The sequence below is a fragment of the Spermophilus citellus genome, assembly GCF_964194105.1.
Source record: "Spermophilus citellus genome assembly, chromosome: 6".
NCBI lineage: Eukaryota > Metazoa > Chordata > Mammalia > Rodentia > Sciuridae > Spermophilus > Spermophilus citellus.
Window position 1 is genome coordinate 61,311,121 of NC_138187.1, and position 14,848 is coordinate 61,325,968.

At 40.6% G+C, this 14,848-nt stretch overlaps 1 protein-coding gene across 3 annotated transcripts in view; it reads left to right on the forward strand.

Annotated features, from left to right (window-relative positions):
* Positions 1-3,173: 3,173 nt before the first annotated feature.
* The window catches only part of OPTN (optineurin), a 40,041-nt gene continuing 28,366 nt past the window's right edge, over positions 3,174-14,848 (forward strand). Inside the window, exons 1-3 of one of the 3 annotated variants that reach the window (XM_081297111.1) lie at positions 3,174-3,412; positions 10,065-10,241; positions 10,955-11,157. In XM_081297111.1, coding sequence (XP_081153237.1) covers positions 10,076-10,241; positions 10,955-11,157 — 369 coding nt within the window. In that variant the 5' untranslated portion in view covers positions 3,174-3,412; positions 10,065-10,075. Of the gene's footprint in view, positions 3,423-10,064; positions 10,242-10,954; positions 11,158-14,848 lie in introns of all 3 variants that reach the window. The other 2 variants (XM_081297109.1, XM_081297110.1) reach the window with 2 other exon arrangements.

Here is a 14,848-nt window from a genome sequence, read left to right on the forward strand (position 1 = left end):
TGAGGAACACTTTGTATCAGTTTATGGCAGTTACATTTCAGAGTGTCTTATTCTTTCTATGCCTCCAGAGTGTAAACAGATAGCTTGGCATGGTGTACTTGCTTAGGCAGGGCTACTGTGCAAGGTCCTCTACTAACATCAAGATCACACAGTAACCGGTATACTGCCTCATGGAGCTGATTTGCCATTATTGGTGCCCATTAAACATTTGTCATATTCTCCATAGGTTAGCAACAAGTAACCTTTTCCTGGACTGGGCAACAGAAGTTGCACATCATGCCAACCAGACCCACTGTTGGATCTACTCAGAATTCTGTGTACCTGCAGCAGAAGAACTTCCCTGGGTATGAAATGGACTTGCAATCTTCATTACTTTAACATCCTTGTTGATAGGTTCTTGCTCTTTGTACTGCCCTAGTAAGATATGGATGCAGGGCTCCAGAGCTCTGTCCCAAGGACTTTCCAAAAGACATGGGCAGTACATTTAAGGGCTTCTGAGGCACTGAAGGAGTGGAGTGTTTGGGTAAACACTAGTTAGTACCTAAGAAAGTTTCTTGTTCCAAAAAGTAGTTATGAAGGACTCTCAAGAATGTGATAATGGAAATAGAGAGGGGAAACTGGACACTTGCCTTGTCACCAATCTTTAGATAAGGATCAAAGCAGTGACTTTGGTTGTAAAGTAGAAAAATGTACTCATAAAACATCTAAGGAAATGTTAGATTGTCCACCTGGTCAGTAGATATGCCCCCTATCCTGTACATTTCCCCTGCTTCTAAATGCAACGCAGCCCTCTATTGTAATATCCAAACCCCCTCCATTGAATCCTTTGATTTCTTTCTTTGTGATTAGTAAACAGTATGTTTGTGGCATTTGCAGCCCTGGGGTTAAACAAAGGGTTACTGGAAACCCCAATTTATTGTTAGTTTGTCAGTTGGTCAGAAACTCTTGTCAAACAACCTAGATATTGCAAATGGCATTGGAAGTGGGGGTCAGTCCCATGGGACTGAATCCTTATCCTGTGGTATGTGTCACCACATCCAGGTAGATAGAATTATAATTGAATTAATGGACACCCAGCCAATGTTACCCAGAGAGCTGGTTGTTGGTGGGGGGCATTTCAACACATACACACACTTCTTGGTGATCAGAGGTCATAGAACTCTTCTGTGTTGATTGTGGAGTAAGAGGATGAGAGAAACTGTGTTTTTGTCCTATATTCTCAGACCCCAACCCACTTTTGGTTAATTAACACCAGGGGCTTGTTGAGAGCCAGGCAGCAGGAGATCTACACAGCAAAGCTATACCTTTGCAGTACAAGAGGAGAGGGTGTTTCTGCCTTTTCCCTTTTTTGGGTTAGGAGGGCTTGTGAGTGTGTGTTGCTGCTAATGGGATCCAGGATCTTCCACATACTGGGCAAGTGCTCTACCATTGAGCCACATTCCCATCCCTTTTTGTTTTAGTTGAGACAGGAACTCACTAATTCTGCCTAGGCCAGCAGAATTTGTGATCCTCCTGCCTCAGCCTCTGCAGTATCTGTGTTTATAGGCATGCACAATGGCTCCAGGCAATGATTAGGATTTTGTTTATTTCCCATTTGTGAGCAGCCATAGATTAGTAACATGCGCTGCTTACTCTCACTGATGTGAGTAACAGTTGTGATAGTAGGAGCAAATGTGACTCCATTTTGTTTTATGACTTCATCCTGTAAAACAACCATGCCAAGTAGAAGAGTCATGACTAGGGCAAGATGTTCTTTTCCTTTTGCTATAGGAACCTTTAAGAACACAAAACTACCTAATGGGGTATTGTTTCTGTAACTAGGGTAATGGGGCTCTATTTCTGTAACTGAGGTGACTGGGCTAACTGTGATTGGTTAGGTTTCCCTCTGCTTGACTGCACTGTCCCGCTTCTGTAACCTGGCTTGTTTGCATTGTCTAGACCGGCCCCCCCAACATCCCTTTTGCGGTTTTCAGGCTTATAAGGAATACCCTTGCAATTGTTCGGGGCTGATCAGGGGAACAACTTTATGTTCTGGTCAGCCGCCACCAGTGTGCTTCAATAGATTCAATTATATGTGAGTGGTCTGGAAGTCAGTTTATGAAACCCTAGGATGAACCTTTAACTCTAACACAGTCAACTCTTATATTCCTAGATCAAGTTCTTCCCTGTTATGACATTCTTTTCTACCTTAAATACAAACCTGCTCACAAACGCTTTCCCAGACCACCTGGGATCCCACCCTAATTTGTTTACGTGTCTTGCTCTGGGATCCCCTTTTTGGTCTCAACACTTTGACCAAGTCCTTGCCCTTGTGATCAGATGAAGTCTGGGTCCTATGACAATGCCTCACTGATGCTTTCTCCGGTGTTTGGATTGCACCAGGAAAGATCTTCTCTCCTATTGTTTTCAACCCTTTAATTCTGCTGTCCAATGCAGAAGCATCTTCCCTTCTTTGGCATAATAGATCAATACTTCCCACAACAGCAAAGACTGCTTCACAAATATGATCCTGATCAATCCATTAATCCCACCTGCCTGGGGCATCTGAAGCATCCAGGTGTTAACAGATCTGGAAGAATAAGAGCCCGATCAGCATCCTGAACACTTTCTTTTCAATTAAGGCAAAAGGGGAGGTGTCTTTGGGATGGAAAGCTGTTATGCTATTAACTATGCCTAGATTTAAGGTTGATTTAAAACAGATAAAGGTTTCATTTTGAAACTGCCTGGGGTGGGGGGTGTGCTGGGGTTGTGACTCAGCCATAGAGCGCTTGCCTAGCACTTGCTAAGGGTTCGACCCTTAGCACCACATTAAAATAAATAAAAATAAAAGTATTGTGTCCAACTAATACACACACACATATATATATATGATATATACATATATATACACATTGCCTGGGACCCTCTTCCTCTTTCCAAGACCTCCTGCTGCTCTGGTCTTGCAGAGCAAGAAGCAAATCAGGGAAGACCGATTCCACACGCTTCTTCTAATTCGTACTTTATCTTAATTAAGGACATCTGTCTGTCACCTCAGCGTTTTCCTACCCCCTGGGTGGAGAGCTTGGCACTGCACGAAAGCAGTGAGGGTGGAACGCTGGGCACCAGCAGGAGAGAGGAGGGGCGGGACGTTGGGCGAGGCCACGAGGGGCGTGGCCACAGGCGTGCCTTGGGCGGAGCCTGGGAAATTCCCCGGCAGAGGCGGGGAGCTGGCGCTGTGGTCAGCTGAGCGGCGCCGGGCGGGTTGCGAGGCCGATCGTAAGCCCCCGGGCCCCGCCGCTCCGGTCCCCGCCGCTCCGGTCCCCGCCCTTGGCCGGTCTCCCAGCCGGCGTCCACATCCGGGCCGGGAGCTCTCCTCCAGGGGCACGATGCCTAGGGGTCAGTGACATCGAGAGAAGCCGATCGCCGGCTGCCGGTGAGCTGGGGTAGGGAGCGACAGGGACTGGGTAGGGGGTGGCTTCTTCCTTGGGGAGTGCTTCTCGCCCTGGAAGCCGTTCCCCCCTCTCGGCTCCTGCGGCCTGAGCTTGCCGGGTGAGGATGACGAGGGTTGGGGCGGCCATGGGGCATACCTCCCGTGGGACAACTGCCTTGCGAGGGTTTTCAGGCCCCGGATCATGACCTGCTGTGAAAGGGTGACCGGTGCGGCCACCCCAGAGGGTCCCTGAGCCCCGGAATAGTAAAAACAGTGGCTTGGTTAGCTGCAGGTGACTTCCTCTGCAGGTCACGGAGGTGTTTTGAGGGTAATGTCCTCTTGTAGGAGGAAGTGGTTAAAGGTGCACTCTTGGAAGATATGAAAACACTATCAACGAGGTGTTCCAGGAACAGTAAAGAGTAGTGACCCCTCTCCAAGGTGGTGGGCTCTCCGAGGTGGTCAGCTCAGAGGAGTCAACGTAAACCGTTGTGACTAGGAAGATGTGTGATCTCTCTCTCTGAAATCTACATATATATGTAGATTTTACTTTATGTAGCTATACAGATAGATATACAGCAGAGGGAGAGAGGATGAATATTTGATGAGCTGAGAATCTCAAAGGAATTGCTTTTACAGTCAGAAATGTGTAAGATGAGGCAATAAACAGGCTCAGAAGAAATGAAACCTAGCTTCTGGCCAGGCCTTGCTACCAAGAGTACTGTTTATGGAAATGTGTGCCACAGGGGTGTTTAAGGATGAAATGGACAATTAAAGCCTTAGGGAAAGACTTAGAAAAACACAGAAGACAGTGTCAGGATGCCCAGAGGCTTAAGAATTGACTAGCAGAGCAACACTGTAAGAAGAGCAACCAGCCACCTGCCTCTTTTGACCTAGGGAAAGAAGCGGTGGGGAGCCAAGGCTGCCTCCCAGGACCGGCCTATTTGTATTGTACTAGAGAGGACCCAGAGCAGAAGCCAAGGCCAGGGACTGCCCTGGAATGGACAAGACAAGTGCAGTTTGAGTGTGGTTTGTAGTGGACAAGGACTGATTTGAGTCTGAAGGGTATTTGATCTGTTTTTTCACTGAATCTGTTTTAGGAGTTCTTTATATAGTGTGTACAACACTATAAAAGTAACACCGTCTTTGTTTTACAACAAAACTTTAACCTGCATATTATGATACAGAATTGAGGTTTCCCTCCAAATAAACTTGAAAGGAATTGATCAGTGTATTACTTTTTTTTTTTTTTAAAGAGAGAGTGAGAGAGGAGAGAGGGAGAGAGAGAGAATCTTTAATATTTATTTTTTAGTTATCGGCAGACACAACATCTTTGTTGGTATTTGTTGGTATGTGGTGCTGAGGATCGAACCCGGGCCGCACGCATGCCAGGCGAGCGCCCTACCGCTTGAGCCACATCCCCAGCCCGTATTACTTTCTTTCTGATTCTCAAATAGTAGCACGTAGGTGTTCTCACCATGAAAAATACCCAGTGATCCTCAAACCTGCTTATCTGAATTTTATAGAGTTGGCCTATTTAATAAATTCTTTAGAATTTATAGACTGGTAAACAAAAAGCAAAGGGAAAAAATTAAAATCTTAAAAATAAAATCCATTTTAAAAGTTTTCATTGTTTCCACTTCAACATGTGTATTGCAATGGAGCATGAGAATATGTTATGAGATAGTATTTTGATGCCTTTGCAGTGATATAAAAAGCAATTTTGATTTTTAAAATTGGTTTTAAGGTTGATTTTAAAAAAAATCTGGAAGTGAATGCCATAGAACTCTAGGAAAACATAACAATACCAGCATGTGGGGTTTGTCATTTATACAGCAGAAAACACTTTACAGGTATTAGACTTAAAAATACTTCATTATGCTGTATTATCTTTTCATTTCAGCAAACATTGTTTGGAAGCCTGCTGTGTGCAGTCTTTAGTAAGAATAACACAGAGAGAAAAGAGATGGGCATAAGATGACAACAGTAAGTTTGGGGAAGGAAGGCCAAGGAAGTAGAGACACAAATTGCTCTTGGGTGCTTAAGAGAAGAAATAGTTCATTTGATACAGGACATCATATTTGAGATGGAGTCAGAGATCTAAGGCAAATGACAAAAGAGAGACAAGGGTGCAGAGGCTAAGAACACAGAGAATTGTGAGCCTTTCTGTGTACTTGAGTATGAGTAGTTTGGTGACAGATGACACTGTGGATAGGTATGTTGAACCTGGACTTGAAAGGCCATATTTGTCTTGCCAGAACTCTGTCTTATAAGAATAGTTGTACTCAGGTAATGACCTCATGTTATAGAAGAGACAATGGAACTGAAATGGAAAGAGATAAAAGTCAGACCATTTAAAGGCAGCTATTAAAATCCATTCAATAAGGATATATTGAACCTTTCATTATATGTTTTACGTAGTGTCCTCAGGGCTGGGGGTACAGCAGTAGACAAAAAGTAAACAAAACAAATAAAAAATCCCGTTCTCAATGGTGGTCAGAATTTCCAAAGTCCAGGCAAACTAAGAAGGGCCTGAGCTAAGCTTATGGGGATGGAGAGGAGGTTGAGAAGCATTTAGTGGGTGGGAGAGACTACTATTTGAGGATCCATTATACTTGACAGAAGAGGGAATTCAAAGTATCAAGCATCACTCCCAGGATCCTATCTTGGTGACTAGGTTAAAGCTGTTTCTGTTTTCTGTGTAATAGGAAGATACTATATCAAACTAGAATTTCTAGTATATAATGGTAAGCCTTCTTTTATAAATACTCTTAAGTTCTTTTTCCAGTGTGGTGATGGGTTTAGCTGATGCAGCCTTGGAATCTTAGCCCCTCTGTGAATACATACTGGTAGAGCAAACTATACTGCCAAGAGCCAACTATTATCTCTGATCAAGAAACAAGTTTTTACTTTAAGACTAATTTATCCCAGGCTCAGGAGACTGAGGCAGGAGGATTAGGCAGCTATTGGTTCAGAGCCAGCCTCAGCAATTTATCGAAGCCGTAAGCAACTTAGTGAGACCCTGTCTCAAAATAAAATATAAAAAAGGACTGGAGATGTAGCTCAGTGGTTAAGCACCCCAGGGTTCAATCACTGGTACCAAAAACAAACACACACAACAACAACAAAAAAAGGTGATTTATCCATGTAGGAATTGAACCCATGAATACTTCAGTAGCAAATTTGAAGGCACAACTGCATCAGGGTAAGGGCCTAATCTTATTTTGTGTCTAATGTCTAGTGGGTAGAAGCCAGTGTAAAGTAAATTCTACTTAACACATTACAATTTTCTGGCCATCAGCCATCCTGTAATAGAAGAGACAGTGCCCACAACTTGAATTATTGCTTATGTTTTCTGTCATTGAAATATTCAAACCTGTTTTGTGAGCATGCATTGTGGAAACTAGACAAGACATTCTTGCTTTGAATAAGAAGTTGGACTAAATTATCTCTAAGGCCAACTCAGGAATGAGAGTTATGTCCATGTCTCCAAGGTCAAGTCATTTCTATAATTACTTGATATTCTGGAATTAAAAATAAGAATATGATGTTAGGAATTCAGGTAGCAGATCTAAGAATAAAATCTAGATTTTTGCTTTTGACCTTCTACCTACCGGGTAGTTCTCAGTCTTCCTTACTGGTGAAATCTTGACAAATTCTGTGCTCAATCCTTCCATTATTAAATATCACTTTTTCTGAGAACTGACACACTTCAGATTGAGGTCATTTAGATTATTATGAGAAAATCTGTTATTAGATAGACTCTTGGACTAAATGACATTGTTCCAATTTCTGTAATCTCTGAATATATGTGAAAAGATTTATAATATACCTCTGTGTTTGCCCACTTGAAGGTTTCTCAAGGTGATGTTAAAACTTAATTTTAAGTTTTCCCTAACTGGCATTTCTACCAATAGATATTTCACATGTGCACTCTACAGTGATCACTCATAATAATTCCTCCAGAACATTCTAAAATCATAAAGTGCCCTTTGAGTCATCCAAAATTATTTTATATTAAATTACTGTTAGTAAAATTTTGATAGAATCTATATGCTATGGTTATCGTGCATGCTAACTTCTTATCTACTATAACATTTGAATTAAAAACTAATTTTTCCTAACAATATTGGATAAAAATAGTTTGCTGTAACTAGGACAGGTATATGAATTGGTGAGAGACATGCTCATGAGGGTGTGTCTATGTTGAAGGGTAAAGTAGGACTATAATCTTAGAAACCAAAGAATACCTTTCACAGGGTTGCTGAGCTGAGAGCAACAATGAAGCATATCATCTGCTATACCAGTCAGTGAGTTATCACAACGGGTCAGGTGACTTCCCAAGGCCACACATTTGGCTAGTGGTATAAGTGCTTTTCTACTGCCTCTTTTAGCACAACCCAGCTTTTTCCAATATCCTTATAAAACCTGGACAATCTGACAAAGCTGGAAGCACTCATATAACAACTAGAACTGGTTTTACCTTTATTATGGCTTATCTGTAGACTTGGTAAAGGTGTCAAGGAAGGTCAAGGAGGAAAACATCTGAATACTTTTCAAGGGAACATCCCTTTCCCTTCCCTTCCCCTTTTCCTTTCCCTTTCTATTCCTTCTCCCTTGGAAAAACAATTAAGGGAAAATTTGTTCATATGAAAAGACAAAACTGAGAACATCTCTAGATAAGTGTTTAGATATTTTAAAAAATATTTTGGGCTGCAGGTGTAGCTCAGTAGTAAAGCACTTGCCTAGCATGCACAAGGCCTTGGAGTTGATCCCTAGTACTAAGAGAAAAAAAAGTGTGTGTGTGTGTGTGTGTGTGTGTGTGTGTGTGTGAGAGAGAGAGAGAGAGAGAGAGAGAGAGAGAGAGAGAGAGAGATGCACCCTTGCAAACTATAATGTAATTGAGGAATACCTAAGGAAATTTTATATTGGCTGATGAATTACACATTTAGGCCTATTACCTGGAAGTTGATTATTCCTCTGCAAAATAGGTATGAACTCTGTTATCAGAAAACCCCATTTAAAAAAAGGAAAAACCTCATTTTAATGAAATGTTGGCACCAAGATCATTCTGTACAGAAATAAATTCACGGAAAGTCATAGACATTGGCAGTTCCCTTCTCTTCCCTTCCCTTCCCTCCCCTCCCCTCCCCTCCCCTCCCCTCCCCTTCCTTCTAGAAGAGCAGTCTGCTTTAGTTCCTTAATGCTAAATGATGGAACATTTTAGCATGATATCTTTTTTTCTAGATCAATTTAGTTGTGTAAGACATAAATGCAAGAGGTTCAGAATTGAGTAAAATGCTTTATCAGTGTTTTCCATTCATAAAGTTGCCATTCTCGGGACTAGTTCATGAGTATGCATTTCTTTGTGCTGACTGCTTTAGGTAGAAGTCACATGGCTAGTGGCACTGCAGGACCTGCTGTCTCTATTGGTGGTAGCATTGTCTCTGATTGCCTACAAGTTCTTCCCTACCAAAATCAGTGTGCCATCCTCTCATTTCCAAAGCACAGGCAGAGAGTTGAAACCCTTGCCTCTTGTTATATTTTAGAAGGCAGTTCTCTTGCCTCTTGTCTTGCAGTGACTGATTTCATGCACAATTCAAAGGGGCCACACAGGCTCTGTAATCATGAGGAGCTGATGGGTCTGAGAGCAATGTCTTTCTCCCATTAAAAATGGGCTTGCTTACTTCTTCATCCTAGGGCCTTCTTTGGTGTCAGTGGCTTTTGTTTAGCTTTATAATCCATCCACATCAGTTCTTGATGGAAAAAAAAAAGTGTGAAGATGAAAGTTTTTTCACATAGAATATATCCAGTCATGGAATGATGTCCCTGTTTGTCTGGGTGGTACATAATAAAGAAACAGAGTTGGTATGTACTGGTATCTTGTATTTTTAAGTCCACACTGACCAATTTACAAAATAAAGTCATATGAGTAGAAATATTTTCAGAATACAAAATAGAAAGATGTCTTAAAATTTTTTGGTATATGTTTTGCAAAATATGATATTGAAGGCCATGTATTTAGTAGCACCTTTATTGTATGATAGGGTAGGTGTGGAAATCATCTTTTGATACTTGTTTGTGCCACTTCTTTGCCATGAACAAGCTGTATACCTCTGTGAACTCAGTTTCTTCATAGTAAAATAGCTACCTGGGTGACTTTTAATGAAGAATGTAGAGGCAATGACATGTTTGGGTGGTGTTTTAACACAAATTAAGCATTGAAAAAAATGTTAAATCTCCCCTTCCCTTTTAACCAAAACTACGAAAAATAAATATATGAAAATTAACAGTTTTACTGAGATATAATTCACATACCATATAATTCACTCAAAGTAAGGAGATTTGAACTTAAAGATCTGCATGGGAAAATTTAATGATGTTTTGCCCATGTCTACACATACCCTTCCTTCTCATTTTCCAGTCTCTTATTGTATCCCTTTGTACACTCATGTATACACGCATGCATGTTTTCCTGAAACTGGGATATGCCTTTTTGTTTAAAACAAAAGAAGAATTTAAAAAGTTCAAAATGCAAGTGGTGAAAGTTGGCAACTTTGGAAATAAATATTAGTAATTATTAATGGATCTGTGAGACTCAAGGACATCCTTGGTAGAGGGGGCATGGCTAGATTTTCAGTTTGTGGCTTTTCCATAGGAACTTCTGCCATGTCCCACCAACCTCTCAGCTGCCTGACAGAAAAGGGGGACAGTCCCATTGAGACCACAGGAAATGGACCCCCCATTCTGGCTCACCCCAGCCTGGATACATTCACCCCAGAGGAGCTGCTGCAGCAGATGAAGGAGCTCTTGGTTGAGAACCACCAGCTGAAAGGTGAGCAGCCACTCAACCTGTATTCTCCACTCACCTGGGGCCTTTATGAAACATAATTCCTTTGTAATAAGTCTCCTACATGAGCCCAGATGGCTTTTGGTAGGGCTAAAATGCTTTCTGTTATTTACCTCTTGATAACGTAAGAATAAAACATATTCTGTCAGGGACTGGTGATGCTCTTCAGTAGCAGAATGCTTGTCTAGCATGTGCAAGGCCCTGGGATGGATCCTCAGCACTGCAAAAAAAGAAAAAGAAAAAAAAATATTCTATCTCAGGGAAATAGTATAGTGGCATTTAGTCTATTAAGGGGTAAAAGAAAGGAAAGCTTCTTTGAATACAGACTTAGTCCTAAATATTACCTATTCGTAGGAAGCATTCTGATATGTCAAACTATGGCTTTTGGCAGAAAGGGTGTTCTTATCACAGAGTGATAGGACCTTCCTTAGTCTCCTAGTTAGAAATGGGAATTTGGGCTATAGTGGAGGTATCCAAATCAATTTTTTTTTTCTTGATACTTTGAGGACTAGAAATGTTCACTAGTCCTGTTTGAAAGCAAAAACCACTCACTTTGATATAATCTTTCTCCTGCTGACCCTTGGGCCCAGGCCAAGGCTGGCCTGTTTAGATCCAGAGCCAAGTGGTGAAGTGGGCTGTGGGCGCATTTGGTCCATTCTCCTGGTGTGTGTGACTTCCTCATTCTGACCCCCATACAGAAGCCATGAAGCTAAACAATCAAGCTATGAAAGAGCGATTTGAGGAGCTCTCAGCCTGGACAGAGAAACAGAAGGAAGAACGCCAGTTTTTTGAGATACAGAGCAAAGAAGCCAAAGAGCGCCTGATGGCCTTGAGTCATGAAAATGAAAAATTGAAGGAAGAGCTTGGAAAACTAAAAGGGAAATCAGAAAGACCATTTGAGGTGAGAAGACTGATAAATTATGATGTTGTTTCTTAGTATTTTCAATAGAATCTTATTTGTCTAGACTCCTAGGTGAAAACCTTTCATGATTCAGGCTGAACTAGTGTTGTATAAAGTGTTTCTGGTGAAAAAAAAATTGATTGCAGTTTTCTTAAAATATGTTTTTAGTTTTTGATGGACATTTATTTATTTATATGTGGTGCTGAGAATCAAACTCAGTGCCTCACACATGCTAGTTAGGTAAGCGCTCTACCACTGAGCCACAACCCCAGCCCCTGATTGCAGCTTAAGCCTGGGGAAAAGAAATCTGTAAGGCTTTAACCATGTTGATTGTAGTCCAAAGAATACTGAGGCAATAAATCAGTGTTTCATATTCATTACAGCGATGCAGGTGGACCTCTGCTTTGAACCATCCAATTGTTGTCTTTTAGATTATGTCTCTGATAAAAATCACATTTAAAACATCTACTATTCAGTATTTTTACTTATTGACTTTGTCCTTTCTCTAATCTAAAATGGAGATAATTCACTTTACATTTCCTTTTGAAAAATGACTTGTCAAATGCCACGTTGTGATGAGAGGCTAGCTATAGAGTTGCCATGGTTAAAGAGAAAAAGACATATCACCCAAGTAACTTGGGAAATGTATTCATACTAGAGAGTAGATGTCAAAGATGTTAGTGAAAAACCAGGACGAATTTGAAGTCCCTGACAATATACCAAGGGTCACTGGTTATTGTTCACTTGGGTGGACATCTGCTATTCATTTTCTTCCAAGCTGGCACTTAATCCTTTGGAAGATGAAGTACTTGGTTGTATTAGGGAGGATGTATTCTAGCTATCAGTGATTTTTTTTTTCTTGAGGCTTTTTACTTTGAACTTTGTTGATCTCTATTTTCTTGAATGGGTAAGGAATAGAAAGAAAATTAAAAATAATGGAAAAGGGGGGTGAGTAATTCAAAACATGAGAAGTTGATTACAAAAATACTACAGTTCATATCAGTGATCTTACTCATCATCCTGCTCATGGAATGATGAATATTCTGCTTGGATAAATTTATATTTGTATTGTTGGTAAGATTTATCATGCCTGAACCATCAACTTATCTTACTGTTCAAAGAACATGAAGTTGTTTCTTTGGGGGGGCCGGGAATTTCTCATTAGCTAAATATTGTTGAGGAAAAATTCTCTGAAGAAATGATCACTTAAGATATATGAATGATTTTCTAATCTCTGGAAGAAAATATCTTAAATTATGTTGCTTCCTTGGATTTTGGAATGTGAGCTGATTGTTGGCTTTAGCCAGCTGGGGCCTATCACACTGAAGCCAAGATAGCAGCTTCCAGAAGCAGTTTGTCTTTTTGAGCTATCTGCCTATGGGCTTTCCTAGAAGGCTCCAGAATTGGAAGAAGTTAAATCAGAAGCTGAAGCTTTGGACTGCTGCTTTCAAGGCAAGTGATCACAGGACTCAAACTCCACATGAGGATGAACAGAGATCTCCCTTGGAGGTCTACCTTCTGATCCTCATGAGGCCAGGCACTAGAGGTTCTGTCTGATTTCACTGAATTATGCATTAAAATTATCTCCAGGGAGTGTTTTCTACCTTAATTGTACAAATGGCTATGCAGGGTCAATAGATAGAATCCTTCTAGGATTCTAAGATGGCATATTAACTTAGGCACATTTTCAGGACAGTGGGAGGAAAGATTGTACAAATACATGAAAAGACAAATTGTGTCACATGAAGGTCAGTGGTAAGGGCTCAGAAGTGATGAAAGAGAGTAACAAAGAATGGAGTTGGAGTAGAGATCAGAGATAAACCATAGAAGCGCTAACCCAGGAAGCAAATGAAAGGATTTCAGTAGTAAATGAAGGGAAATTTGAAGGGTTATCTTATAAGGAGTTTCATGGAAAAATAATTGGATTTATTATTTCCTGAGGACAATTAAGGGAATTGTGAAAAAGAAAATTTAAACAAATAATCTGATATTCTAATGTCAGTTTTTTATCCTTGATCCTCAAACACTTGTTTAAAACTCTATTTTCTCTCCTTATACTAAGATGTATAAAAATGCTTTCTACAAAATGTCCTTAGAGAGGTCAAGAGGGCACACATAATGATTCCTAAAAAGGCTGGTTTTGCTTAGACTCGTTCCTGGTTCTAGGTGAGGTATACCTATGCTTTTCCTGTTTCATTCTTCACCTTTGTTTCTTTTGTGTGAGTCACTGCTGAGAGAATTTGCACAGCTTCTGACCTTTCCTTGGAACTTGCTTCTTGGGGTTCTTTGAGCTGCTTTCCTTTGAATGTGTGGTAGTTCCCAGCATGGCACTGCTCCAGCTGAAGGCAGAGTATCACCTGGGCAGCGGGAGGCCCATCGGGTAACAAGTCAGTACCTCATGGACTAGCTGGTTTGTGGTCCAGCCACGTGTCTTTCTTATACTGCTAAAGTTCCACTCTGAACCTTTGGGCCTGTTCTTTGTTTCTTGGGAAATCTTTTAGAGAGGTTGGGAGAGGAAAAGGATAAAACTCAGACAATGCTGACTACAAGTTATGGATCACTCATTTAAATTATTTGTTTAGAGATCATGTTGATAATAGTTAATTATGCTATCAGTTTCTGAGAATTAAGATTTTTCTTTAAAGGCTGGTCTGAAGAATTTGTTATTTTTCACTGAACTATTAAGATGCAGGGAATGCTGAAATTTTCTGGTGCTCTCAAGCATCTATACTTCCAATTTGGAAAGGGAACTAAATGAAGCATGTTGTCATGCACATAAGAGCCTTGGAGGTTTCTTAGGGAGAGAACCAAGTATGTGGTGTCACATCTTCCGTTCTAACCTAAGAGAACTGAGACCAGGAATTTCAGGGATTCTGTTCAAGGTCATACCCCCAGTGATGGACAGAGTATAGACAAGATCTGTTCTCCCTATTCCCAAGTGAAAATGCCATACCTGAAAAGGGTCTTTCTCCTGTGACGTTGACATATGCAGTCATTGCAACAGGGTGAACACAATGCATAGTAGGCACTAGTGGGATATTAGTGCTAATTATTGTTTTTATAGGCTAAAATAAATTTATTTATTTATTTATTTATTTATTTATTTGCTTTTGGTACCAATCTCTGAATTTTAAATTTCCTATTTCTCACCAGATTTATTTTTACCAACTTTCAAACACCAACATAGAATATTGTACCCACCAGCTTACATATTGGGAGGATTTGGGTCATTTCACTGTGTTTTGCTGTTATGGGACCAAGTAATATCCTTGGTGCTTTGGCTTCTAATGAGATATCATGAGTATAGGGAGAATGGGGATAAGTGGACATTTCTGGGGAGGAAAAAAGGTAGGAGTTTTTTTTTCTTTTTGTTTTTGTTTTCTAGAGTTTTGGTCTAATTCACCATTGCCAAAATCTGGTTGGTTCTTTTCATAATATCCATATTTCAATGTGCTATGGAAGACTTTCTTTCTTTCATGAAGTCATTTTAAATTTCTATTATTTGAGTACAACAAAAATAATGTAAAATGCTTGGCATTGTGTCATATGAATCCTAGCTACTCCAGAGACTGAGGCATGAAGATCTCAAGTTTGAGGGCAGCCTATGCAACTTACCTGTCTCAAAATAAAAAATAAAAAGTACTGGGGATGTAACGCAGTGGTAGAGAGCCACTGGGTTCAATACCCAGAA